This window comes from Anolis sagrei, chromosome X, assembly GCF_037176765.1.
Source record: "Anolis sagrei isolate rAnoSag1 chromosome X, rAnoSag1.mat, whole genome shotgun sequence".
NCBI lineage: Eukaryota > Metazoa > Chordata > Lepidosauria > Squamata > Dactyloidae > Anolis > Anolis sagrei.
In genome coordinates this window covers 57,412,818-57,439,288 of record NC_090034.1, presented here as the reverse complement: position 1 = coordinate 57,439,288, position 26,471 = coordinate 57,412,818, and the positions used below count along the sequence as shown (strand labels likewise).

At 46.1% G+C, this 26,471-nt stretch overlaps 2 protein-coding genes across 2 annotated transcripts in view; one reads left to right on the top strand and one right to left on the bottom strand.

The window, feature by feature from the left end:
- ANO8 (anoctamin 8) overlaps positions 1–6,109 on the bottom strand; it is a 51,394-nt gene extending 45,285 nt beyond the window's left edge. Inside the window, exon 1 of the mRNA XM_067473509.1 lies at positions 5,980–6,109. The gene's annotated coding sequence lies outside the window, so the exon portion shown is untranslated. The remainder of the gene's footprint in view (positions 1–5,979) is intronic.
- Positions 6,110–6,199: 90 nt separating this feature from the next.
- Positions 6,200–25,313, top strand: GTPBP3 (GTP binding protein 3, mitochondrial). Its single transcript, XM_060784905.2, has 9 exons — positions 6,200–6,328; positions 9,487–9,707; positions 13,390–13,476; positions 14,669–14,871; positions 17,871–17,943; positions 20,228–20,371; positions 20,463–20,628; positions 22,084–22,374; positions 22,523–25,313. The coding sequence occupies exons 1-9, from the start codon at positions 6,261–6,263 to the stop codon at positions 22,752–22,754; spliced, it is 1,485 nt and encodes a 494-aa protein (XP_060640888.2). The 5' UTR covers positions 6,200–6,260; the 3' UTR covers positions 22,755–25,313.
- The last annotated feature ends 1,158 nt before the right edge of the window (positions 25,314–26,471 follow it).

The following is a 26,471-nucleotide window of genomic DNA, read 5'->3' as shown; positions in this document are numbered from 1 at the left end:
ACACACACACACACATACATACATAGCCATCTAATGCAGTTTAATGCAATTGTAGACCCATATAATGTGGACCCATATAAAGCAGTGCAATGCAACTGTAGACCTGTATAACACAGACCCATATATTGCAGTTCAATACCATTGTAGACCCATCTAATGCAGTTCAATACAACTGTAAACCCATTTAAAGCCGTTCAATGAAGTTGTAGACCCACATAATGTGGACCCACATAGTACAGTTCAATGCCGTTGTAGACCTATATAATGCAGATCTATATAATGCAGTTCAATGCAATTGCAAACCCATACAGGGAGGACCAATATAATGCTGTTCAATACAATGTAAATCCATATAATGTGGATCCATATATTGCAGTTCAATGCAACCGTAGACCCATATATTTCAGTTCAATGTAACCACAGACCCATATGTTGCCGTTCAGTGCAACTGCAGACCCTTATACTGCAGTTCAGTGCAATCGCAGGCCCATATACTGCAGTTCAATGCAATCGCAGATCCATATACTGCAGTTCAATGCAATCGCAGGCCCATATATATTGCAGTTCAATGCAACCGCAGACCCATATAATGCCGTTCAATGCAATTGTTGACCATGTAATGCAGACCCATATAATGCAGTTCATTGCAATTGTAGTAGACCCATACAATGCAGTTCAAAGCATGTAGACCCATATAATGCAATTAAACACATATAAAACAGATCGACAGTTTATTGCAATTGTAGACCCGTATAATGTGGACCCATATAATGCAGTTTGATGCAATTGTAAATGCATATAGTGCAGTTCAATGCAACCGCAGACCCATATAATACAGACCCATATAACACAGTTCAATGCATGTAGACCCATATAATGCGATTGTACCCATATGAAATAGATTCATATAATGTAGTTCATTGCAGTTGTAGACCCATGTAATGCAGTTGGAGACTCATATAATGGAGAACCAATAGAATGCAGTTCAATGCAATTGTAGATCTATATAATGTGGACCAATATAATGCAGTTCAATGCAGTTGTAGACCCACACAATGCAGATCAATGCATGTAGACCTATCTAATGCAGTTCAATGTAATTGTGGACCCATCTAATGCAGTGCAATGGAATTGTAGACCCGTTTAATGTGGTTCAATGCATGTAGACCCATCTAATGCAGTTCAATGCATGTAGACCCACATAACTCAGTTCAATGCAATTGTGGATCCATCTAATGCAGTCCAGTGTAATTGTGGATTCATCTAATGCAGTCCAGTGTAATTGTGGATTCATCTAATGCAGTTCAACGCAACTGTAGACCCATATAATACAGTTCAATGCATGTAGACCCACATAACTCAGTTCAATGCAGTTGTGGATCCATCTAATGTAGTCCAATGTAATTGTGGATTCATCTAATGCAGTTCAATGCAATTGTAGACCCATTTCATGCAGTTCAACACAACTGTACACCCACATAATGCAGCCGGGGGGCTACAGAGGAGAAGGTTATCTCCCTTCTCATACATGTAGACTCACATAACTTAGTTCAATGCAATTGTGGATCCATCTAATTTAGTCCAATGTAATTGTGGGTCCATCTAATGCAGTTCGATGCAATTGTAGACCCATTTCATGCAGTTCAACACAACTGTGGACCTGTATGATGCAGTTCAATGCATGTAGACCCACATAACTCAGTTCAATGCAATTGTGGATCCATCTAATGTAGTCCAATGTAATTGTGGATTCATCTAATGCAGTTCAATGCAATTGTAGACCCACTTCATGAAGTTCAATGCAATTGTAGACCCATATAATGCACTGCAATGCAATTGTGGATCCATCTAATGCAGTCCAATGTAATTGTGGATTCATCTAATGCAGTTCAGTGCAACTGTAGACTCGTATAATGCAGTTCAATGCAGGTAGAGCCATATAACGCAGTTCAATACAGTTGTATAATGTAGATCCATTTAATGCAGTTCACTGCAATTGTAGCCCCATATAATGTGGATCCATATAATGTCAAATGCTATATAGACTCTATTCCTTACTATGTCTTTTTAATGTTATGTTTTGCAGACAGAATGGCTGTGCGGGAGGGCAAGAATCTGGGAGCTTTCAGGTTGTATGAGTTTTCCATTTTCTGGTAGCAAAAAAAAAAAAAAGATAAGTGATTGGATTTGGGTCTATAGATGCATTAAACAGTATATGGGTCTATATGCATTAAACTGCATTACAGTGATCCAAAAGCCTGGCTGGATGCAAACACTGGGCCAGAAGCCAATCTGTAATGGAGCTCAAAGCAGTGCTTGCCAAGAGGTGGCCTCAGATGGCTGCAAGAAGAAAGTGACGTCATCCCAGGGTCTCTCTCTCTCTTTGCAATATTCCCCATGGATTGCTTCAAGATGCCTCTGAGCATGCACAGAGCGTTTCTACTAGGCCTTATAGGATGCAAAGTGCCTTTGCAAGGCCTCTGAGGGTTCAGAATGCTCTTTCGAAGCCTCTTGGCTGTACACAGACTGTTTCTACAATGCCTTTGAATATTCAAAATGCTTTTGCAAGGCTTCTGAGGATATACAGAGTGTGTCTAAAATGTCTTAATATTCAGGATTATCTTTCAAGGCCTCCGAGCATACACAGAGTGCTTCTGGAAGGCATTTCTGCATACAGAGGGCTTTTCCAAGGCCTCAGAGTATTCAGTGTTTCTTCAAGTCCTCTGAGCATAGGAAGGGTCCTTCTGCAAGACATTTCTGCATACAGCGTGCTTTTGCAAGGCCTCTGAGCATATACAGAGTGTGTCTACAATGTCTTAATATTCAGAATTCTCTTTCAAGGCCTCTGAGCATACACAGAGTGCTTCCGCAAGGCCTCTGAGCATATACAGAGTGTGTCTACAATGTCTTAATATTCAGAATTCTCTTTCAAGGCCTCTGGGCATACACAGAGTGCTTCTGCAAGACATTTCTGCATACAGAGTGCTTCCGCAATACCTCTGAGCATACACAGAGTGTGTCTACAATGTTTTAATATTCAGAATTCTCTTTCAAGGCCTCTGAGCATACACAGAGTGCTTCTGCAAGGCATTTCAGTATGCAGAGTGCTTTTGCAAGGCTTCTGAGCATGTACAGAGTGCTTCTCCAAGGCATTTGAATAGTCAGTGCTTCTGCAAGGCCTCTGAGCATATACAGGGTGCTTCCACAAAGCATTTCTGCATTCAGTTTGCTTTTGCAAGGCTTGTGCGCTTGCACAGTGCTCTTCCAAGGCCTCTTGAGTATTCAATTTTTGCAAAGCCTCTGAGCATACACAGAGTGCTTCTGCAAGGCCTGTGGGTATTCACAACGTGTTTGCAAGGCTTCTGAGCATGCACAGAGTGTATCTCCAGAGAATTTCTGCATTCAGGGTGCTTTTTCAAGGCCTCTGGGCACTCAGTGTTTCTGCAAGGCCTTTGAGCATATACAGAGCACTTCTCAAAGGAACGTCAACATTCAGTTCTTTTTCAAGGCCTCTGAACATACACAGAGTGCTTCTATAAGGTATTTCTGCATAGAGTGCTTATGCAGGGTCTCTGAGCATGGACAGAGCATTTTTCCAAGACCTCTGAGTATTATGTGTTTCTGCAAGGCCTCTACAAGGTATTTCTGCATAGAGTGCTTTTACAACGCCTCTGAGCATACACTGAGTGCTTCTATAAGGCATTTCTGCATTCGGTGCTTCTGCAACGCCTCTGAGCATATACAGAGTGCTCTTCCAAAGCCTCTGAATATTCAGTGTTTCTGCAAGGCCTCTGAGCATTCAGAGTGCTTCTCAAATGAATGTCTGCATTTTCAAGGCCTCTGAGCATATACAGAGTGCTTCTATAAGGCATTTCTGCATAGAGTGCTTCTGCAAGGCCTCCGAGCATGCGCAGAGTGCTTCTGCAAGGCATTTCTGTATACAGAGTGCTTTTGTAAGGCTTCTGAGCATGCCCAGAGTGCTCTTATTTATTTATTTATTTATTTACTTTGCTTGTATACCGCAGTTTCTCAGCCCGTAGGTGACTCAACGCGGTTCACAACAAGAGCAAAAAGTCAATCATAACAACATACAATTTAAAAACCATTAACAGCATAGTATACAAAGTAATGACACATCAATAACAACACATTAACATCTCGTAACTAGAGTCGTGATCCAATTCGTCATCCATAATTCCGTTCCTATATTCATCGTATTCATTGCACTGTTTATCCGAATGCCTGTTCAAACAGCCAGGTTTTTAGTTTTCTTCGAAAAACCATTAACGTAGGAGCTGATCTAATGTCCATGGGAAGGGCGTTCCACAGCCGAGGGGCCACCACAGAGAAGGCCCTGTCCCTCGTCCCCGCCAGCCATGCTTGTGATGCAGGCGGGATCGAGAGCAGGGCTTCCCCAGAAGATCTTAGAGTCCTGGTGGGTTCGTAGGCAGAGATACATTCGGATAGGTAGCTTGGGCCAGAACCGTTTAGGGCTTTATAGGCCAACGCCAGCACTTTGAATTGAGCCCGGTAGCAAATAGGCAGCCAGTGGAGCTGGAGCAGCAAAGGAGTTGTATGTTCCCTGCCCTTCGCTCTTGTTAATATCATGGCTGCCAAGCGTTGGACTAGTCGGAGCTTCCGAGCCGTCTTCAAAGGCAACCTCACGTAGAGAGCGTTGCAGTAGTCTAAACAGGATGTAACCAGAGCGTGGACTACCGTGGCCAAGTCAGACTTCCCAAGGTACGGGCGCAGCTGGCGCACAAGCTTTAATTGTGCAAATGCTCCCCTGGTCACCGCCGAAACCTGAGGTTCCAGGCTCAGCGATGAGTCCAGGATCACTCCCAAGCTGCGAACCTGCGTCTTCAGGGTGAGTGCGACCCCATCCAACACAGGCTGTAACCCTATGCCCTGTTCGGCCTTTCGACTAACCAAGAGTACCTCTGTCTTGTCTGGATTCAGTTTCAATTTGTTCGCCCTCATCCAGACCGTCGCAGCAGCCAGGCACCGGTTCAGGACCTGGACAGCCTCCTTAGTAGCAGGTGGAAAGGAGTGACAGAGTTGGACATCATCCGCGTACAGATGACATCGCACTCCGAAACTCCGGATGATCTCTCCCAGCGGCTTCATGTAGATGTTAAACAACATGGGAGACAGTATTGATCCCTGAGGAACCCCACAAGACAACGGTTGTGGGGTTGAACAGGTGTCTCCCAGTAACACCTTCTGAGACCGGCCCTCTAGGAATGACCGGAGCCACTGCAAAACAGTACCTCCAAGACCCATCCCCGCGAGGCGTCCCAGAAGGATACCGTGGTCGACGGTATCGAAGGCCGCTGAGAGGTCCAGCAGCACCAACAGGGACACACTCCCCCTGTCGAGCTCCCAGCGCAGATCATCCACTAAGGCGACCAAGGCTGTCTCGGTACCATGTCCCGGCCGAAAGCCCAACTGTGCCGGATCTGTGTCTACCAAGAATGCCTGGAGTTGTGAGGCCACCACACGTTCCAGGACTTTGCCCAAAAAGGGGAGATTGGAAACAGGCCGATAGTTGACGAATTGAGTGGGGTCCGGTGATGGTTTTTTCAACAGCGGTTTTATTACAGGGCCTCTGAGCATACACAGAGTGTCTCTGCAAGGCCTCTGAATAGTCAGTGCTTCTGCAAGGCCTCTGAGCATGCACAGAGTGCTTCTGCAAGGTATTTCTGCATAGAGCATGCTCTTCCATGGCCTCTGAGCATATACAGAGTGCTTCTCCAAGGGATTTCTGCAGAGTGCTTTTGCAAGGCTTCTGCGCATGCACAGAGTGCTCCTCCCAAAGGCCTCTGAGTATTCAGTGCTTCTGCAGCCTTTGCAAGGCTCCTGAGCATGCACAGAGTGCTTCTGCAAGGTATTTCTGCATTCAGAGTGCTTTTCAAGGCCTCTGAGCATACACAGAGTGCTAATTTATTATTATTATTACATCAAAAATAAAAATCTTACCTTGAGACGGCTAAGCTTCCAGTGCATCATTTTTAAGTAACTTAATTATTTTTAAAATCCTGCAAACTTTTTTCCCCCTAGTCTAAAGCTTGGCTGCAAAAGGCCTTCGCCCCGCCCTTGACTCTCTCAAGCCACGCCCCTTTCCCACCTCCCGACCAATCAGGAAGTTGCCCTCACTGGGAAGCCGGGACCGTGCGTCACGAGGGCGCATGCGCGGCCTTTTGCTTTGCAAAACAAACGTGCATGCAAAGGGAAGGCGGTTGGGGGGCTTCTTTGAAGCCATGTGGCCTACCTTGCAGGGCAGTCTGCGGATGGCAACCAGGCCCAAGACCTCCAGGTTCCTTTGCAGGTGGGTTGAACCCTCATTTGGGTCTATCCTCCACCCCCAAATAGAGAATTTTGGGGGTCTGATTTTGCTGCAATAAGGCTATACTTTGCAATCTGGAAGTTTTGCACAAGGGGGTTGGACTAGATGACCTTTTGGGGGTTCCCCTGTCATCTCTTAAAATCTCCCAACTTTGTCATTCAGAGTGTTGTAAAGGGACCCCCAAGGCCATCAGGTCCAACCCAATTTGTTTAGGTAGGGACACCATCCGATCCCTCCCAACAGATGGCCATCCAGTCTTATAAAAAAGGTAAAGGTAGTCCCCTGACATTAAGTCCAGTCATGTCTGACTCTGGGGTGTGGTGCTCATCTCCATTTCTAAGCCGAAGAGCCGGCGTTGTCCGTAGACACCTCCAAGGTCATGTGGCCAGCATGACTGCATGGAGCGCTGTTACCTTCCCGCCGGAGCGGTACCTATTGATCTACTCACATTTGCATGTTTTCAAACTGCTAGGTTGACAGAAGCTAGTGCTGACAGCGGAAGCTCACGCTGCTCCCCGAAATTGAACCTGCGACCTTTCGATCAACAAGCTCAGCAGCTCAGTGCTTTAACCCACTGCGCCACCAGGGGCTCCTATACAGTCTTATAGACAGTATTATATGTATTGTTATTATCATTAAATTATATTATGATAGTATATGCTTTATTATTATTATATATTATAATAATATTCTATTATAAAATCATACAATCCAAGAGTCGGAAGGGACCCTCAACCGCATTGGCATGGAAACACCATCCAATCTGTCCCAACAGATGGCCATACAGCCTTATAGACTGTATTATATTGTTATTATATATTATAATATAATATTATTATCCTTATATTAATATATATTATTATATGCTTTTATATATTATATGCTTTAATATTATATATTATTATATGCTTTTGAAGAGCCCCCGGTGGCGCAGTGGGTTAAAGCACTGAGCTGCTGAGCTTGTTGATCAAAAGGTCGCAGGTTTGATTCCGGGGAGCGGCGTGAGCTTCCGCTGTCAGCCCTAGCTTCTGCCAACCTAGCAGTTCGAAAACATGCAAATGTGAGTAGATCAATAGGTACTGCTCTGGTGGGAAGGTAACGGCGCTCCAAGCAGTCATCCCGGCCACATGACCTTGGAGGTGTCTACAGACAACTCTGGCTCTTCGGCTTAGAAATGGAGATGAGCACCACACCCCAGAGTCAGACATGACTGGACTTAATGTCAGGGGACTACCTTTACCTTTACCTATTATATGCTTTATTATTATATATTAGCCATCCCTTCCACACATTGCTGTGGCCCACATGGGGGTTCTGTGTGGGAAGTTTGGCCCAATTCTATCATTGGTGGGGTTCAGAATGCACTGTGATTGTAGGTGAACTATACATCCCAGCAACTACAACTCCCAAATGTCAAGATTGTATTTTCCCCAAACTCCACCAGTGTCTATATTTAGGCCTATTGAGTATTCATGTAGAGTTTGGTCCAGAGACATCATTGTTTAAGTCCACAGTGATCTCTGGATGTAGGTGAACTACAACTCCAAAACCCAAGGACACTGCCCACCAAACTCTTCCAGTATTTTCTGTTGGTCATGGGAGAACTGTGTGCCAAGTGTGGTTCAATTGCATCGTTGGTGGTGTTCAGAATGCTCTTTGATTGTAGCAACTACAACTCTCAAAACGACAAAATCAAATTTTTGGAGTGAAGGACATACGTTGGGTTGTTAGGTGTCTTGTGTCCAAATTTGGTGTAAATTTTCCAGGCGGTTTTTGAGTTCTGTTAATCCCACAAACGAACATTACATTTTTATTTATATAGATTACAATAACATTATGTTACATAATCATACAATACAAGAGTCAGAATGGACTTAGGCAAAACGTCAGGAGAGAATGCCTCTAGAACATGGCCATATAGCCCGAAAAAAACCTACAACAACCCAGTGATTACAGCCATGAAAGACTTCAACAATACAGTATTATATTATATATTAGAATCATACAATCCAAGAGTTGGAATGGACTCCCAACCCCATTTGTTTAGGCATGGAGACACCATCCGATCCCTCCCAACAGATGGCCATAAAGCCTTGTCGATTGTTTTATATTGTTATTGTATATTATATTGTAATATTTTTATCTTTATATTATTATATACTTTATTATTATATATTACAACAACATTATATTATATAGTCATACAATCCAAGTGTCGGAATGGACCCCCATCCCCATTTGTCTAGGCATGGAGACACCATCCAATCCCTCCCAACATAAGACCATCGAGACTTATAGGGTGCTTGTTATTATTTATATCATAATATAATATTATCATATTTTATATATTGTTATAATTCTGTTATATTATTTTTTATTATTATCATACATTATAATAATATATTATATTATAGAATCATACGATCTAAGAGTTGGAACCCCATTCGTCCATCCATTGAGACAGCATCCAATCCCTCCCAACAAATGGCCATCCAGCCTTATTGATTTTTTTTTTGTCGTGTCAGGAGCAACTTGAGAAACTGCAAATCGCTTCTGGTGTGAGAGAATTGGCCGTCTGCAAGGACGTTGCCCAGGGGACGCCTGGATGAATTGATGTTTTTATCATCCTTGTGGGAGGCTTCTCTCATGTCCCCGCATGAGGAGCTGGAGCTGATAGAGGGAGCTCATCCGCCTCTCCCCGGATTCGAACCTGCGACCTGTCGGTCTTCAGTCCTGTCGGCACAGGGGTTTAACCCACTGCGCCATCGGGGGCTCCTAGCCTTATAGATTGTGTTATAGTATTATTTATATATATTATTGTTTTATATTTTAGAATCATATAATCCTAGAGTCGGGAGGGACCACAACAGCCATCCGGTCCAACCCTGTTTTGCCAAAACACCATTAAAGTCCTCCTGACAGATGTCCATCCAATCTCTTAGACATTAAAGTGTTCATGGAGAAACAGTGCTATAGAATCATATAATCCTAGAGTTGGGAGAGAACTCAAAGGCCACCCAGTTCAGCCAAGGGAGACACCATGCGATCCCTCCCGACAGATACCCCTCCAGAAAAGAAAGATACCCCCCCCCCCAATGTTTCAAAAGCAATCTGTTTAATGTTTTATTGCCTTTTTGCAGGTGGAAAAGCCAACGCGCCGAGAGGGACACCATCTTCGCCTTGTCGTCCGGCGCTGGAAAATGCGGACTGGCCGTGATTCGAACCAGTGGCCCGGACAGCCACTCGGCCTTGGTGAGACTGGCGGGGAAAGCACCACTTGCCAGGACTGCTGCTTTGCGCAGGATCCGCCAACCCGACTCCGGAGAAACACTCGACCGTGGCCTCGTGCTGTGGTTCCCCGGTAAGCAGGCAGCTATTCTGGAAACGTACGTGGCTCCATTCCGAAGCTGGTCCTGTTCAATCGAATGGAGTGGAGAATATATTAAAAATTGTTAAGTTTTGGCTTCAGTCCCCCATTGGATTATACGTTTATTATATTTATTATTATATTTATATTGATACTATTATTTATTATATTTATTTATTACTAGCTTGGGTCCCCGGCATTGCATAAGGTTGTGGGTGAACTACGACTCCCATCATGCCAGGTTAACCCCCTGAAACTCATCAGTGCTTAAAAGTTTGTCATGTTGAGCAAGTTTGCTCTAGCTGCATCATCGGTGGGTTCAGTGTGCTCTCTGTTTGCAGGATGAACTGCAACTCCCACCATGGTGGGTCAGTCCCTTGAAATCCCTCCAGTATGTTCAGTTGGTCATGTGGGTTCTATGTGCCAATTTAGGTCCAGATCCATCATCAGTGGGGTGCAAAGTGCTCATTGATTGCAGGGGAACTATAAATCCCAGTACCCACAACTAACAAGTGTCTTGGCCAATTCCCCTCAAAACCTACCAGTATTTAAATTTGGGCATATCAGGTATGTGTGCCAAATTTGGTGCAGATCCATCATTGTTTGCATTCACAGTGCTCCCTGGATGTAGGTGAACTATAATTCCTATAAATCAATGTGAATTTCTCCCAAAACCCTCCTGTATTTTTTGTTGGTCATGGGGGTTCTGTGTGCCAAGTGATGTCCAGGACCATTGTTGGTGGGGTTCAGAGTGCTCTTTCATCGCAGGTGAACTGTAAATCCCAGTACCTACAATGGCTATAGATCAAGGTGAATTCCCCCAAAACCTCTCCAGTGTTTTTCTTAGGTCATGGGGGTTCCATGTGTCAAACATGGTCAAGGTCCATTGTCAGTGGGGGTCACAGCGCTCTGACTTGATACTTCACCTTGTTGATGGGAAGCTTCCCACCGGAGTGGAAATCATCTATCGGACAGATGGCAAGCTATTTAACCTCAGCAGACTGAAAGCCAAAACCAAGGTCACAACAACATCTGTTATAGAACTCCAGTATGCTGATGACAATGTCGTCTGTGCGCATTCAGAAGAAGATCTACAAGCCACTCTCAACACCTTTGCAGAAGCATACACAAAGCTTGGCCTGTCACTGAACATCGAGAAAACCAAAGTGCTGTTCCAGCAGTCACCAGCCGTCCCCTCTCCAATGCCAGAGATACAGCTTAATGGTGTAACATTAGAAAATGTCGACCATTTCCGCTACCTTGGCAGCCACCTCTCCACCAAAGTCAACATCGACGCCGAAATACAACACCGCCTGAGCTCTGCAAGTGCAGCATTTTCCCGAATGAAGCAGAGAGTGTTTGAGGACCGGGACATCCGTAGGGATACCAAGGTGCTTGTTTATAAAGCTATTGTCCTCCCAACCCTGCTATATGCCTGTGAGACATGGACTGTCTACAGACGTCACATGCAGCTCCTGGAACGATTCCATCAGCGCTGCCTCCGGAAAATCCTGCAAATCTCCTGGGAAGACAAGCGGACAAACGTCAGCGTGCTGGAGGAAGCAAAGACCACCAGCATTGAAGCGATGGTCCTCCAACATCAACTCCGCTGGACAGGCCACGTTGTCCGGATGCCTGACCACCGTCTCCCAAAGCAGTTGCTCTACTCCGAACTCAAGAACGGAAAACGGAATGTTGGTGGACAGGAAAAGAGATTTAAAGATGGGCTCAAAGCCAACCTTAAAAACTCTGGCATAGACACTGAGAACTGGGAGGCCCTGGCCCTTGAGCGCTCCAGCTGGAGGTCAGCTGTGACCAGCAGTGCTGCAGATTTCGAGGAGGCACGAGTGGAGGGTGAAAGAGTGAAACGTGCCAGGAGGAAGGCGCGTCAAGCCAACCCCGACCGGGACCGCCTTCCACCTGGAAACCAATGCCCTCACTGTGGAAGAAGATGCAGAGCAAGAATAGGGCTCCACAGCCACATGCGGACCCACAAGGAAAGCCATGATGGAAGACCATCTTACTCGTCCAACGAGGGATCGCCTAAGTAAGTTGATGCAGGGTGAACTACAACTTCCATCATGTGGAGTCAATCCCCTAAACTTCTCCAGTATGTGTAGCTGCTGATTAGTTCTTCTCTGTTTGTTGTGCAGACAGAATTGAAAATAGTAGGAAAGGGTTAAGGGCGAGGCAGTGAGCGGGATCATGCAAATTCCGCACTAGTGGAGAAACACTGGGATATCTGTGGTGGAGGAAACACATAAAATCTAGGATGAAATTGTTTCGGAATGAAAGCATCCCTTGGTTGGTGGGCAGTGTTGTGTTTGGGAAGGACATTGGCAAGGCTTGGGCTACATGTTCACGGCACTCACTATAATCTCAAATGTAATTTGATGGCTTCTCATAGTTGGGGATCATAGCTGTTTGGAGAGGCAGGAGCTTGTCTATGTAAGTGGACACCCCAGCCACATGCATACATATTTTAACTTTTCTTATGTGTATAGATAGATTATACACCTTATTATTATTATTATTATTATTATTATTATTATTATTATTTGAAACACAACAAGATTAGTACACAGCAAACAAGATCATTCTGCTGGCTGTTGTATTGGATCACATGTCAGACATTTCCCAAGCTGTGTGACTGTGTGATGTATCGACTGTGTGATGTATCAGCTAATAATAATGCATGCAGATCCCAGTAAGGTGGCCTTTTGCAGCTGACAGATGGTAATATTGTCAGCGCCAATTGTGTTTAAGTGCAGGCCAAGATCTTGAGGCACTGCACCCAGTGTGCCAATCACCACTGGGACCACCTTGACTGGCTTGTGCCAGAGTCTTTGCAGTTCGATCTTTAAATCCTCATATCGTGTCAGCTTTTCCAGTTGTTTCTCTTCAATTATTATTATTTTACTGACACAAAAACACAGTATGTCACAGCAAATGAGATCTATATGCTGGATTTCATATCACAAAAATCACAAGTCAAACACTTCCCAAGTGTCTAGGACTGTGTGATTTATTATTATTATTATTATTATTATTATTACTATTATTATTTGAAACACAACAAGATTCGTACACAGCAAAAAGATCACTCTGCTGGTTGTTGTATTGGATCACACGTCAGACACTTCCCAAGTGTCTAGGACTGTGTGATGTATTAGTGAATAATGTGTTCAGATCCCAGTAAGGTGGCCTTCTGCAGCTGACAGATGGTAATTTTGTCAGTGCCGATTGTGTTTAAGTGCAGGCCAAGGTCTTTAGGCACTGCACCCAATGTGCCGATGACTACTGAGACCGCCTTGACTGGCTTGTGCCAGATTTTTTAATTATTATTATTATTATAACCCAATTATTATTATATAGACATTATAGCATCCCATTACTGGACATTGAAATGTCCAATTGTTGGGCATTGATACTGGACATCGAAAGATCCCATTACTGGATATTGAAACATCTCATTGGCAGACATTGAAAAATCCCACTGACAAGCATGAAAAATCCCACTAGCAGTTACTAAAAGCAATGTTTCAATGGGATGGATCGTTCCTTACTTTCCCCCTCTCCTTTTGGTTCTCTTTCATCCTATCTTTCATTGAGTCCCATTTGGGAGAAAAGCAGGATATACATATCCATCCATTCATTGATTAATTTTTTTTTGCAGGGCCGGGCAGTTTCACAGGGGAGGACGTGGCCGAATACCACGTCCATGGCGGTCCGGCAGTGGTCAGCGGCATCTTGAATGCTTTAGGTGGGTCTTTTTTTCCTTCATGCTGGAAGCAGTTACCAAACAAAGTTGGAAGGGGGGGGGTACCCCAGAGACCATCTAGTCCAGGGGTCCTCAAACTAAGGCCCGGGGGCCGAATACGGCCCTCCAAGGTCATGTACCCGGCCCTCGCTCAGGGTCAACCTAAGTCTGAAATGACTTGAAAGCACACAACAACAACAACAACCCTATCTCATCAGCCAAAAACAGGCCCACACTTCCCACTGAAATAGTAATGAGTTTATATTGGTTAAAATTGTTCTTCATTTTAATTATTATATTGTTTTAAGTGATTTTTGCACTACAAATAAGATATGTGCAGTGTGCATAGGAATTCATTAATATTTTTTTTCAAATTATAATCCGGCCCTCCAACGGTTTGGGGGACTGTGACCTGGCCCTCTGTCTAAAAAGTTTGTGGACCCCTGATCTAGTCCATCATTTCTCAACCTGGGGGTCGCAAGGGTGGATTTCAGAGGTGTCACCAAAGACCATCAGAAAACACATTTTTCTGATGGTCTTAGGGAGCCCCTTTGGCAGCAACTATAACTCCCAAATGAAAAAATCCAAATCATGCCCCCCCCCCCCCCCCAACCCCACCAATATTCACATTTGGGTATATCGGGTATTTGCACCAAATTTGGTCCAGTGAATGAAAACATATTCTGCATATCAGATATTTGCATTACGATTCAGAACAGTCGCAAAACGATCCCCATTCGGAAAGCTGAGAAACACTTCTCTAAGGCAATCTATTCCACTAGAATTGGAAGGGATCCCCAAAGGTCATCTAGTTCAACCCCCTACTATCCAACTTTTGCTATAGAATCAAATGATAGGGGAAGAACATGAGGAAGAAAAGAGTAGAGTCTCCCTCTCTACGTTTTTGAGCCAAGGCCGAGTGGCCATCTTTTGAGAGGGCTTGGATGGTACCCTGCCTGGCAGAAAGAAGGGAGTTGGGCTGGATGGTCCTTGGGGTCCCTTCTGATTAGGATTCTATGACCCCAAGTTGGTTGCCAGACGTTCTGCAGCTTCCTCTCTCATAGAATAATAGAGTTGGGAGACAGCACACGGGCCATCTAGTCCAACCCCGTGCCATGCAGGAAAAGCACATTCAAAGCAGCCCTGACAGATAGCCATCCAGCATCTGTTTAAAAGCTTCTCTTTCTCTCTCTAGGTGGGCTTCCTCGCCTGCGCCTCGCAGAGCCTGGCGAGTTCACCAAGCGGGCCTTTCAGAACGGGAAGCTGGACTTGACGGCGGCTGAGGGCTTAGGGGACCTGATCCATGCTGAGACCGAAGGGCAGCGGCGGCAGGCCTTGCGCCAGATGGAGGGGGAGCTGGGGGCACTCTACCAGCGCTGGAGCCAGACCCTCACCAAGGTGAGTCGAGTCGGGACTTCTTGCAGGCCTCCTCCAGTGCTTTGAGGTTGGGAAGCAGAGGCTGGGTTGGGAAGGCTTTCATTGTGTCTACCTGCATGACAGAAGGCAGTTGGGCTGGATGGGCCGTTGAGGTCTCCTCCAACTCTAGGATTCTATGGTTCTGTTATTAACATTAATAATAATAGTAATAATAACAACAGCAACAACAATAATAGTAATAATAAGCTGGGTGGCCATCTGTTGAGATGGATTAGATGGTTTCTTCCTTCCTGGCAGGAGGGAGTCGAACTTTATGGACCCTTGAGGCCTCCTCAAACTTTAGGAGCCTATGGTTCTATTAATAGTAATAATAGTAATAATAGACTGAATTGGGGTATAGGGTTACAGCCTGTGCTGGATGGGGTCGCACTCCCCTTGAAGGCGCAGGTTCGCAGCTTGGGTGTGATCCTGGACTCATCGTTGAGCCTGGATTCCCAGGTTTCAGCGGTGACCAGGGGAGCATTTGCACAGCTCAGGCTCGTGCGCCAGCTGCGCCCGTACCTCAGGAAGTCTGACTTGGCCACGGTGGTACATGCTCTGGTCACATCCCGCCTTGACTACTGCAACGCTCTCTACGTGGGGCTGCCCTTGAAGACGGCCCGGAAGCTTCAGCTGGTTCAGCGCGCGGCAGCCATGCTACTAACTGGAGCGGGATGCAGGGAGCACACAACGCCCCTGTTGTCCCAGCTCCATTGGCTGCTGATCTGCTACCGGGCCCAATTTAAGGTGCTGGTTTTGGCCTACAAAGCCCTAAACGGTTCCGGCCCAAAATACCTTTCGGACCGCATCTTGGCCTATGAGCCCACGAGGACCTTGAGATCGTCTGGGGAGGCCCTTCTCTCGATCCCGCCTGCCTCACAGGCACGTCTGGCGGGGACGAGAGAGAGGGCCTTCTCGGTGGTGGCCCCCCGGCTGTGGAACACTCTCCCTGCGGACATCAGACAGGCGCCCTCCCTTATGTCCTTCCGTAAAAGCCTAAAGATATGGCTGTTCGAGAGGGCATTTAATTAAGTGCTATAATAATGTGGTAAAGATGACTGGAATGGAACAAGGAATATGAGATTGGTTACGATTCTACTATGAGACGAAGCGGATTATTTAGGGTAACTTTATAATTGTTGTATTGCTAATATGTTGTTTTGTAATTGCCTTTTGTAAATTGCCTTTTATATGTTGTACACCGCCATGAGTCGCCCTAGGGCTGAGAATGGCGGTTAACAAATGCACCAAATAAATAAATAATAAATAAAATAAATTGTCATCTGTTGGGATATGTCAGATTGTGTCTTCTTTTCTAGCCGGAGGGGTGGACTAAATGGGTCCTTGTCGTGGCTCCAGTCCTTCCTGGAGGGTCGATCCCAGATGGTGAAGCTGGGAGACGCCTGCTCGGACCCCTGGCCTTTGACCTGTGGGGTCCCGCAAGTCTGTATTCTGTCTCCCATGCTTTTTAACATCTACATGAAACCGCTGGGAGAGGTCATCTGGAGTTTTGGAGTTAGGTGCCATCTCTACGCGGATGACACACAACTCTACTACTCATTTCCACCTAATTCCAAGTAAGCCCCTCAAGTGCTGGACGAGTGCCTGGCCGCTGTGTCTATCTGGATGAGGAGGAACAAGCTGAAGATCAATCCCGACAAGACAGAGGTCCTCCTGGTCGATTGTAAACCGGATCGGGGTATAGGGTGGCAACCTGTGCTGGACGGGGTTACACTCCCCCTGAAGCCACAGGTCCGCAGTTTGGGACTCCTTTTGGATTCATCACTTACGCTTGAGGCTCAGGCGTCGGCGGTGTCCGGGAGGGCTTTTGCACAATTGAGACTCGTGCGCCAACTGCGACGGTACCTCGCAAAGGCTGATCTGGCCGGGGTGGTCCATGCCTTGGTCACCTCTAGATTGGGCTACTGTAATGCGCTCTACGTGGGGCTGCCCTTGAAAACGGCTCAGAAATTTCAATTGGTCCAACGAGCGGCGGCCAGGATGTTAACTGGGGCTCCCTACAGAGAGAGGTCAACCCTCCTGTTTAAGGAGCTCCACTGGCTGCCGTTTATTTTCCGAGTCCAATTCAAGGTGCAGGTGCTTACCTACAAAGCCCTAAACAGTTTGGGACCTGCCTACCTGCGTGACCGCATCTCCGCTTATGAACCCACGCGTTCTCTTCGCTCATCCGGAGAGGCCTTGCTTGCGATTCCACCTGCGTCGCAGGCGCGTCTGGTGGGGACGCGAGACAGGGCCTTTTCTGTGGTGGCCCCCCGACTCTGGAACACCTTCCCCAAAGACATTAGACAGCCCCCTACGTTGGCAGTCTTTAGGAAGCACTTGAAGACTTGGCTGTTCCGATGTGCCTTTCCAGAATAGGAAAACTCCAGCGGTCCCAGAAGCACTTTATTAGACTTCAAGATTGCTTGCACACTGCACTCACCCTAAAATCCGACATACCACCTGTCACATCAGCACTTTTAATCTGTACCCATTACATTTGGCCCGGCCCCAGTTTTACTGTGTTTGGTGTATTGTTTTATTGTTTTATTGTTTTGATATTGCTTTAATTGTTTTGATTTGTTTTAAGTTGTGTATTTGTTATGCTATGTTTTTGAGGCCTTGGCCTCTTGTAAGCCGCATGAGTCCTTCGGGAGATGCTAGCAGGGTACAAATAAAGTTAATAATAATAATAATAATAATAATAATAATAATAATAGCAGTAATAATAGGTTGGATGGCCATCTGTTGGGATGGAACGGATTGTGTCTTCCTGTTTGATGGAAGGTGGTTGAACTGGTTAGCCTTTGAGGTCTCTTCCAACACTAGGCTTCTGTGATCTGTATTTCTTAACAATCTGGATGGTCATCTGTCTGGAAGGATCTGATGGTGCCTTCCTTCCTGGCAGAAGGGGGTTGGGCTGGATGACCTTTGGGTTCTCTTCCAATTCTAGTACACTGGGGAATCCCTTTGTCCCGCAGGCCCTGGCCCACCTGGAGGCCTACATTGACTTCAGCGAAGACGACAACATTGAGGGAGGGGTCCTCGTCCAAGGTGAGTCTTGCCATGCAATCTTCCTCTTCTCCAACTTTGCCAAATGTCGAGTGGGACCGTGATTCTGTCTTGGGAATTGTTGCTCTTAGCGCAGGATGAAATATTAATGGCCTTCATTGCCGCAGCGTCACGCGGCTGGCTCGGGTTCAACTTAATCAACAATTAGGATGATCTGTTTCTTTGGACCGACACTCCTTGTGCCTAAACATAATAATAATGTGTCCCAAAGAAGACCTCGCATGACGTGGAACTAGGTTTCGCCATTTCCTCGCCATTGTTGTGATGGAGAGGAAGCATGTGCTTTCCTGCTTCTCCAAAACAACTTAATTAAGAGGCACTTAATGGCTTCTGGGAAATATCTCTTGGGTTTTGGTATTTCTCGAGAAAACAAACAGAATTGGACTAGGAAGTCTACACTGTCCACTACTCAAGTAAAGGCTTTCATACGGGGACAATCTCATCCTAGATTTTCTATTTTACCTCCACCACAGACATCTCAGTGTTTCTGACTCTCTCCATTGGTGTAGAATTTGCATGACCCCGCCCACTGCTTCTCCCATAACCCTTTCCTATTCTTTCCTATGGCACACAGCAAACAGAGCAATTAATCAGCAACTGAACATACTAGAGAGATTTGGGGAGACTTCACCATGATTAATAGGAGTTGTAGGTCATGGGATGTATAGTTCACCTGCCATCTAAGAGCACTCTGAACTCCACCAATGATGGACCTGGAACTAACTTGGCACACAGAAGCCTCATGACCAACAAAACATACTGGAGGGATTTATAGGAGTTGTAGTTCACCTACATCCAGAGCACACTGTGAATGCAAACAATTATGGATCTGGACCAAACTTGGCATGCAGACCTGATGTACCCAAATTTGAATACTAGTGGGTTTTGAGGGGAATTGGCCTGGACATTTTGTGAGCTGTGATTTATAGTTCACCTGCAATCAATGAGCACTCTGAACTTCACCAAAGATGGAATTGGACCAAACTTGGCATAGAGAGCCCTCATGACCAGCACAAAATACTGGAGGTATTTGGGGAAAATTCACCTTGATTTGGAGGAGTTGTAGTTCACCTACATCCATGACAAGTGCTTCCTCCACCCCAAAATGGAAAGGGAGTTGCCTTCGTTACCCACTAAAATTGATGAGATGATGATGGTGATGATGATGATAATAATAAGGTTCTAATTATGAAGAGACAATCTGCTGACAATGATGTTTGCAATGAACCGTTTATATAGTAAAAATTTCATGAAACGTATATATTAGAGCTGTGTAATGCTTTGGAGGTTCGTTTCATAATTCAGAGATATGTTAAAAAAATTGATAATACAAATCTTTGAATTACTAATTGGAACGGGACCTCCTCTGAAGCATTACGAAACAGAACATTTAGGAGAGATCAGTATAGATTTGTTGTTTTGAAGCTTTTCAAGCTGTCGTTTTTTTCAATATAAGATACTCCTTAATTGTCTAGGATGGGATTGACAAGGGCAATGACATGCTGTTTTTTTCCTTGTCAGCCAATCACACAGCTTTCTGCGAAGCTGGTCCCATTTGATTTGTAGGAACTTTTAAAATGTATTTAAAATCAGTGGATGACCGAAACATTCTGAAACTTGGCAGGCGTAAAGTTGTAAAGGTTGTTGATAAGTGTGCCAAGTTTCATCTTGATAGCCATCTAAATGACGGAGAAATGACCCGAATAGAGGGGACTGATGTGATTGAAAACAGCAGCTTTATTCTGGTTTGTTTTTTTCCTTGTCAACCAATCGCATGGCTTTTTGCAAAGCTGGTTTTCTCCTTTAATTTCAAAAACTTTTAAAAATTCCTTAAAATTAGTGGATGTCTGAAATATTCTGAAACCTGGCAGGCATGAAGTTGTAAATGTTGCCAATAAGTGTGCCAAGTTTCCTCCCAATATCCGTAAAAATGACTGAAAATTTCCCCATTGTTGCTAATGGAACCAGTCTTAAACGATTATGAAGTTTTGGAGATTTGGGTTACGAAACGAAACGGGACCCCCTTCCGAATCTTTACGAAACGAAGCAGGGTCCATCCAAATGTCCCCAATGAATTACTAATTGGGTTTCACACCTCTAGTATATATAATATGTATATTATATGTTATAGCTACTGCATGAAATTCTTATAAGGGGTTGGTTTCACTTATGGGGTTGGCTACTGCAACCAAATGGCTGTGTCGTGAAAGGATATGTGTCAAGTTTGGAAAGCCCTGTGTGAAAAATGGCCGTTCTTTCTCCGCAGTGGAAGAAGCTGTGGCCTCGTTGGCCCAAGAACTGGAGACCCACTTGCAAGACGGCCGGCGCGGCGAGCGACTTCGGGATGGGATCCGTGTGGTGATCGCCGGCCCCACCAACGCGGGGAAGAGCAGCCTCCTCAACCAGCTGTGTAAGAAAGAAAAGTCCGGGTCTGGGTCCAGGGGACAATATTTTGTAAGATATCCCCTTTTTTCCTGAATCCATTCTCTTCTCCGTTTCAGGCCAGAAGCCAGCGGCCATCGTGTCGCCCGTGGCAGGGACCACTCGGGACGTGGTGGAGGCCGCCTTGAACCTCAACGGCATTCCCATTGTCCTGAGTGACACAGCTGGCCTGCGGGAGACTGGCGATGCGGTGGAGAAGGAAGGAGTGGATCGGGCCCGCCAGAGGTGAGCTAGACTGAAATGGGTGTCTTTCCATATGGCCATATTTTGGAAGGGTTTCGATTGTGTCCCCTACATTGCAGAATGGGGTTGGGATAAGATTACCTTTTAGGGTTCTCTTCGATCGCTAGGATTCATTGAATGCTACCTTTCTGTCTCTGGAGGTTTTTAAGCAGCACCTGCATGGCCATCTATCTGGAGGGCTTTGATGGTGCCTTGCCTAGCAGCATGGAGTTGGACAGGAACACCTTTAGGGTCCCTTCCATCTCTATGACCAGAGGTTTGATGGGCCCATCACAGAAGACCCTTAGCCGTGTGTCCCTGCATGACAGAATGGGTCAGACTTGATGACCCTTGGTGATCTCTTCCAGCTTTTATTCATTGGATGAGCTTTCAAACTGCCTGGTTTCCTGGAAGAGTGGTGAACTCTCATTCTTTGGATGAGCATCCTTCAGGAGTGCATTAGTTGTGTATCTCTGCAAGGCAGAATGGGTCAGAGTAGATGACCTTTGGGGTGTTAGACAACATGATCTTTGGAGGGGTGAGTCTAGATGACCTTAAGGGTCTGATTATTTGACCTTTGGGCGTCAGACTACATAACCTTTGGGGGACAGACTACATGACCTTAGGAGGGTCAGAGTTGATTACCTTTGAGGTGTCGGACTACATGACTTTAGGAGGGTCAGACTACATGACCTTTCGGGGAGTCAGACTAGTTGACCTTTGGGGAGGATCAGACTACCTTTCTGGTGTCAGACTAGATGACCTTTGGGGGGGTCGGACTAGCTGACATTTGGGGCATCGGACTAGATCTAAAGATGGTCAGACTAAATGACTTTTTGGGGTCAGACTAAATGACCTTTTGGGGTCAGATTAGATGACCTTGGAGGATTAGAGTAGATGACCTTTTGGGGGTTGGACTAGATAACCTTTGGGTGGTCAGAATACATGACCTTGAGGGATCAGACTAGATAATTTTAGGGGGGGTCAGACTACATGACCTTAGGGAGTCAGACTACATGACCTTTGGGGCCAGACTAAATGACCTTTGGGGCATCAGACTAGATTACCTTTGGGTGGTCAGACTAAATGACGTTTGGGGGGTCAGACTAGATGACGTTTGGGGGGGTCAGACTAGATGACCTTTTGTTGGTCGGACTAGATGACCTTTGGGGCATCAGACTAGATGACCTTTGGAGGTCAGACTATATAACCTTTGCAGCATCAGACTAGATGACTTTCGGGGATTGGACTAGATTCCTTTTGGGGCATCAGAGTACATGACCTTTGGGGGGGTCAGACTACATTACCCTTAGGTGGTCAGACTAGATGACCATAGGGAGTCAAACTAGATTACCTTTGGAGGTCAGATGGCATGACCTTGTGGGGGTCAGACTAGATGACCTTTGGGGGAATCCCATTTTAGGCTCCCACAAGCCCTTTTGTTTTTGCTTTCTGCAGGGTCCTCACCGCCGACCTGGTTCTGGCCGTCCTGGATGCAGCCGAAGTGTCCCAACGGCCAGAGCAATTGACCGCTCTCCTGCTGGACGTCTTGCCGGCCAATGACCCGACCCACTCCCGGCCGTGGCTCCTGGTCCTGAACAAGGCGGACCTCCTTGCGAGGGAGGCCAAGGCGGTGCTGGAGGCAGCCTGCGCGGGGATGGGCCCTTCACCCGCTTGCTTGCTATCCTGCAAAACCGGAGACGGGATCGGGCCCTTCCTGCAAACACTGGGAGAACGCCTATCCGACTTGTGAGCAAGGCCTTTCTCATATTCGGGACCTTTTGCCAAGCCCAATTTCAGATTAGAGTTGGGGCCCCTGAAGGCTATCTAGTCCAACCCCGGCTGGGTAAGAGTTCATTGCGCTCAGTACTGATCTGATGTTTTCTTCTGCCTGTAGGTGCGGAGACCCCCAGGTGGGGTCGCCCAGCCCCACACGGGCCCGCCACCGTCTCGGCTTGACACAATGCCTGGACGCCTTGGGCCGCTTCGGACATTACCGTTCGGTGGACCTGGCCCTGGCAGCGGAGGAGCTCCGGCAGGCCAGACGGCAACTGGGGCGACTGACGGGGCAAGTGGGCTCCGAGGAGATCCTGACCCTCATCTTCCAGGACTTCTGCATCGGAAAGTGATCACAAGTTAGGATTATAGACTTGGAAGGGGACCCTAGAGGTCATTTAGTCCAACCCTCTTTTCAATGCTGGGCATGTGCTTTCATTACCCTAAGACTATAGAATGGAAGAGACTCCAAGAGATCCAGTCCAGCTTCCTTCTACTATTTAGGAAGACACCATCCAAGCCCTCCTGATAGATGGCCATCCAATCCAGCTTCATTCTAGTATGCAGGAAGATAACATGCCCTGTCAATAGGTGGCCATCCAGTCCGGCTTCATTCTGGTAAGCAGGAAGACACCATTCAAGCCCTCCCAACAGATGGCCATCCAATCCAGCTTCATTCTAGTATGCAGAAAGATAACATGCCCTGTCAATAGGTGGCCATCCAGTCCGGCTTCATTCTGCTATGCAGGAAGACACCATTCAAGCCCTCCCGACAGATGGCCATCCAATCCAGCTTCATTCTAGTATGCAGGAAGATAACATGCCCTGTCAATAGGTGGCCATCCAGTCCGGCTTCATTCTGGTAAGCAGGAAGACACCATTCAAGCCCTCCCAACAGATGGCCATCCAATCCAGCTTCATTCTAGTATGCAGGAAGATAACATGCCCTGTCAATAGGTGGCCATCCAGTCCGGCTTCATTCTGCTATGCAGGAAGACATCATTCAAGCCCTCCCAACAGATGGCCATTCAATTCAGCTTCATTCTAGTATGCAGGGAGATAACAAGCCCTCCTTTTTTTGTTATGTCAGGAGCAACCTGAGAAACTGCAAGTCGCTTCTGGTGTGAGAGAATTGGCCGTCTGCAAGGACGTTGCCCAGGGGACGCCCGGATGATTTGATGTTTTATCATCCTTGTGGGAGGCTTCTCTCATGTCCCCGCATGAGGAGCTGGAGCTGATAGAAGGAGCTCATCCGCCTCTCCCCGGATTTGAACCTGCAACCTGTCGGTCTTCAGTCCTGCCGGCACAGGGGTTTAACCCACTGCGCCACCGGGGGCTCCTGCAAGCCCTCCTGATAGATGGCCATCCAGTCCAGCTTCAGTTTAGTATGCAGGAAGATAACAAGCCCTCCCGACAGATGGCCATCCAGTCTGGCTTCATTCTTCTATGCAGGAAGACACCCTCCAAGCCCTCCCGATAGATGGCCATCCAATCCAGCTTCATTCTAGTATGCAGGGAGACACCATTCAAGCCCTCTTGACAGATGACCATCCAGTCTGGCTTCATTCTGCTATGCAGGAAGACACCATCCAAGCCCTCCCGAAAGATGGCCATCCCATCCAGCTTCAGTCTAGTATGCAGGAAGATAACAAGCCCTCCCGACAGATGGCCATCCAGTCTGGCTTCATTCTGCTATGCAGGAAGACACCATCCAAGTCCTCTCGAAAGATGGCCATCCCATCCAGCTTCATTCTAGTATGCAGGTAGACACCATTCAAGCCCTCTCAACAAATGGCCATCTAGTCTGGCTTCATTCTGCTATGCAGGAAGACACCATCCAAGCCCTCCCGAAAGATGGTCATCCCATCCGGCTTCAGTATGCAGTAAGATAACAAGCCTTCCCGCTAGATAGCCATACAGTCCAGCTTCATTCTAGTATGCAGGAAGATACCAAGCCTTCCCGACAGATGGCCATCCAGTCCGGCTTCATTCTGCTATGCAGGAAGACACCATCCAAGCCCTCCCAACAGATGGCCATCCAATCCAGCTTCATTCTAGTCTGCAGGAAGATAACAAGCCCTCCTGATAGATGGCCATCCAGTCCAGCTTCAGTCTAGTATGCAGGAAGATAACAAGCCCTCCCGACAGATGGCCATCTAGTCCGGCTTCATTCTTTTATGCAGGAAGACACTCTCCAAGCCCTCCTTATAGGTGGCCATCCAATCCAGCTTCATTCTAGTATGCAGGTAGACACCATTCAATCCCTCTTGACAGATGGCCATCCAGTCTGGCTTCATTCCATTATGCAGGAAGACACCATCCAAGCCCTCCCGAAAGATGGCCATCCCATCTGGCTTCAGTCTAGTATGCAGGAGGATAACAAGCCTTCCTGATAGATGGCCATACAGTCCAGCTTCATTCTAGTATGCAGGAAGATACCAAGCCTTCCCAACAGATGGCCGTCCAGTCCGGCTTCATTCTGCTATGCAGGAAGACGCCATCTAAGCCCTCCTGATAGATGGCCATCCAGTTATTTGAACCCAGGTCTCCAAGGGAAGCCTTTTCCACCTTTGCGGTGTCATTGTCGGCTCGAGATGTCAACGCAATCCATCACCCGGAGGTGTGTTGGCTTCCCCCGACGAACTTCCCGTTTCTGGAGCGGGAAGGGCTTTGTTTACACACTTTCAAGAGCCATTGGCAACCTCAGTTGTGGCATTTTCTTGAGAGAGTGTGGCCCACCTCGATCCACATTAAATTGCTGAAATATTGACTCGCGGCCAATCGTTCCAGGCGCCTCTGTGCAATTGTTTGGTTCATTTTCGACAAACAGGAACATCAGGCGCGTCCTATCGTTCCCCAAGCAGGGCACAGACGTCTTTTTCCGAAGGTTATAAATTATCATATTTGACAAGCGTCTTGTGTAGTCCGTGCAGGGAACAGAGGAAAGAAGTCCCGGGAATCCGTGCCATAAAGTTTTGAACGGAGAAAGGGGGGCTGCATCCTTTATCTGATGGGAAAATCCAGAGAACAATAGAGATCAGAAAGGCCTTTTCCTGCTTGGCTTTGACAGGATGAAGCCTTCCTGCTCGGTCCAGTCGACCCATATATATATATATGTATATGTATATGTATATGGGGCACCTAGAAAAGACCCCATCGCGTTGCCCCTTTTTCTTGCAAGTAATCTAGGGAGAATGTTCTTTTCTGCCTTGCCCCCAAAATTATTGCTATTATTATTAGCAATAATAATAGCAATAAAATGTAATGATAGTAGTAGTAATAATAGCAATGATATCATATTAGTATTAATAATTATGATAATATTCATAATAATATAATAGCAATAAAATTCCATCATAATTGTAATAATATAATGTAAATAATTATAATAGCAATGATATATTAGTATTAATTATACTAATATTCATAATAAAATAATAGCAATAATATTACATCATAATAATTGTAATAATAGAATGTAAAAATTGTAGTAATGATAATAGCAATGGTATAATATTAGTAATATTAGGCTCCGTGCGGTCATGCTGGCCACATGACCTTGGAGGTGTCTATGGACAATGCTGGCTCTTCGGCTTAGAAATGGAGATGAGCACCACACCCCAGAGTCAGACATGACTGGACTTAATGTCAGGGGACAACCTTTACCTTTACCTAATATTAGTATTAGAAAGGAGATTCCATCTGAACATTAGGAAGAACTTCCTGACTGTGAGAGCCGTTCAGCAGTGGAACTCTCTGCCCCGGGGTGTGGTGGAGGCTCCTTCTTTGGAAGCTTTTAAGCAGAGGCTGGATGGCCATCTGTCAGGGGTGATTTGAATGCAATATTCCTGCTTCTTGGCAGGGGGTTGGACTGGATGGCCCATGAGGTCTCTTCCAACTCTTTGATTCTATGATTCTATTAATAATTGCAATAATAATTATAATAATATAATGTAAAAATTGTAGTAATGATAATAGCAATGATATAATATTAGTATTAATAATTGTAATAATATACTAATATAATAGCAATAATATTACATCATCATAATTGTAATAATAGAATGTAA

What these genes read in the sequence shown, in the direction of transcription:
- GTPBP3 (XM_060784905.2), top strand. Translation starts at nt 6,261, where the DNA reads ATGTGGCCTACCTTGCAGGGCAGTCTGCGGATGGCAACCAGGCCCAAG. An exon ending in GGGAGGGGTCCTCGTCCAAG is followed by an intron (nt 17,944 to 20,227) that starts GTGAGTCTTGCC and finishes CTTTCTCCGCAG; the next exon opens with TGGAAGAAGCTGTGGCCTCG. An exon ending in GGAGAACGCCTATCCGACTT is followed by an intron (nt 22,375 to 22,522) that starts GTGAGCAAGGCC and finishes TTCTGCCTGTAG; the next exon opens with GTGCGGAGACCCCCAGGTGG.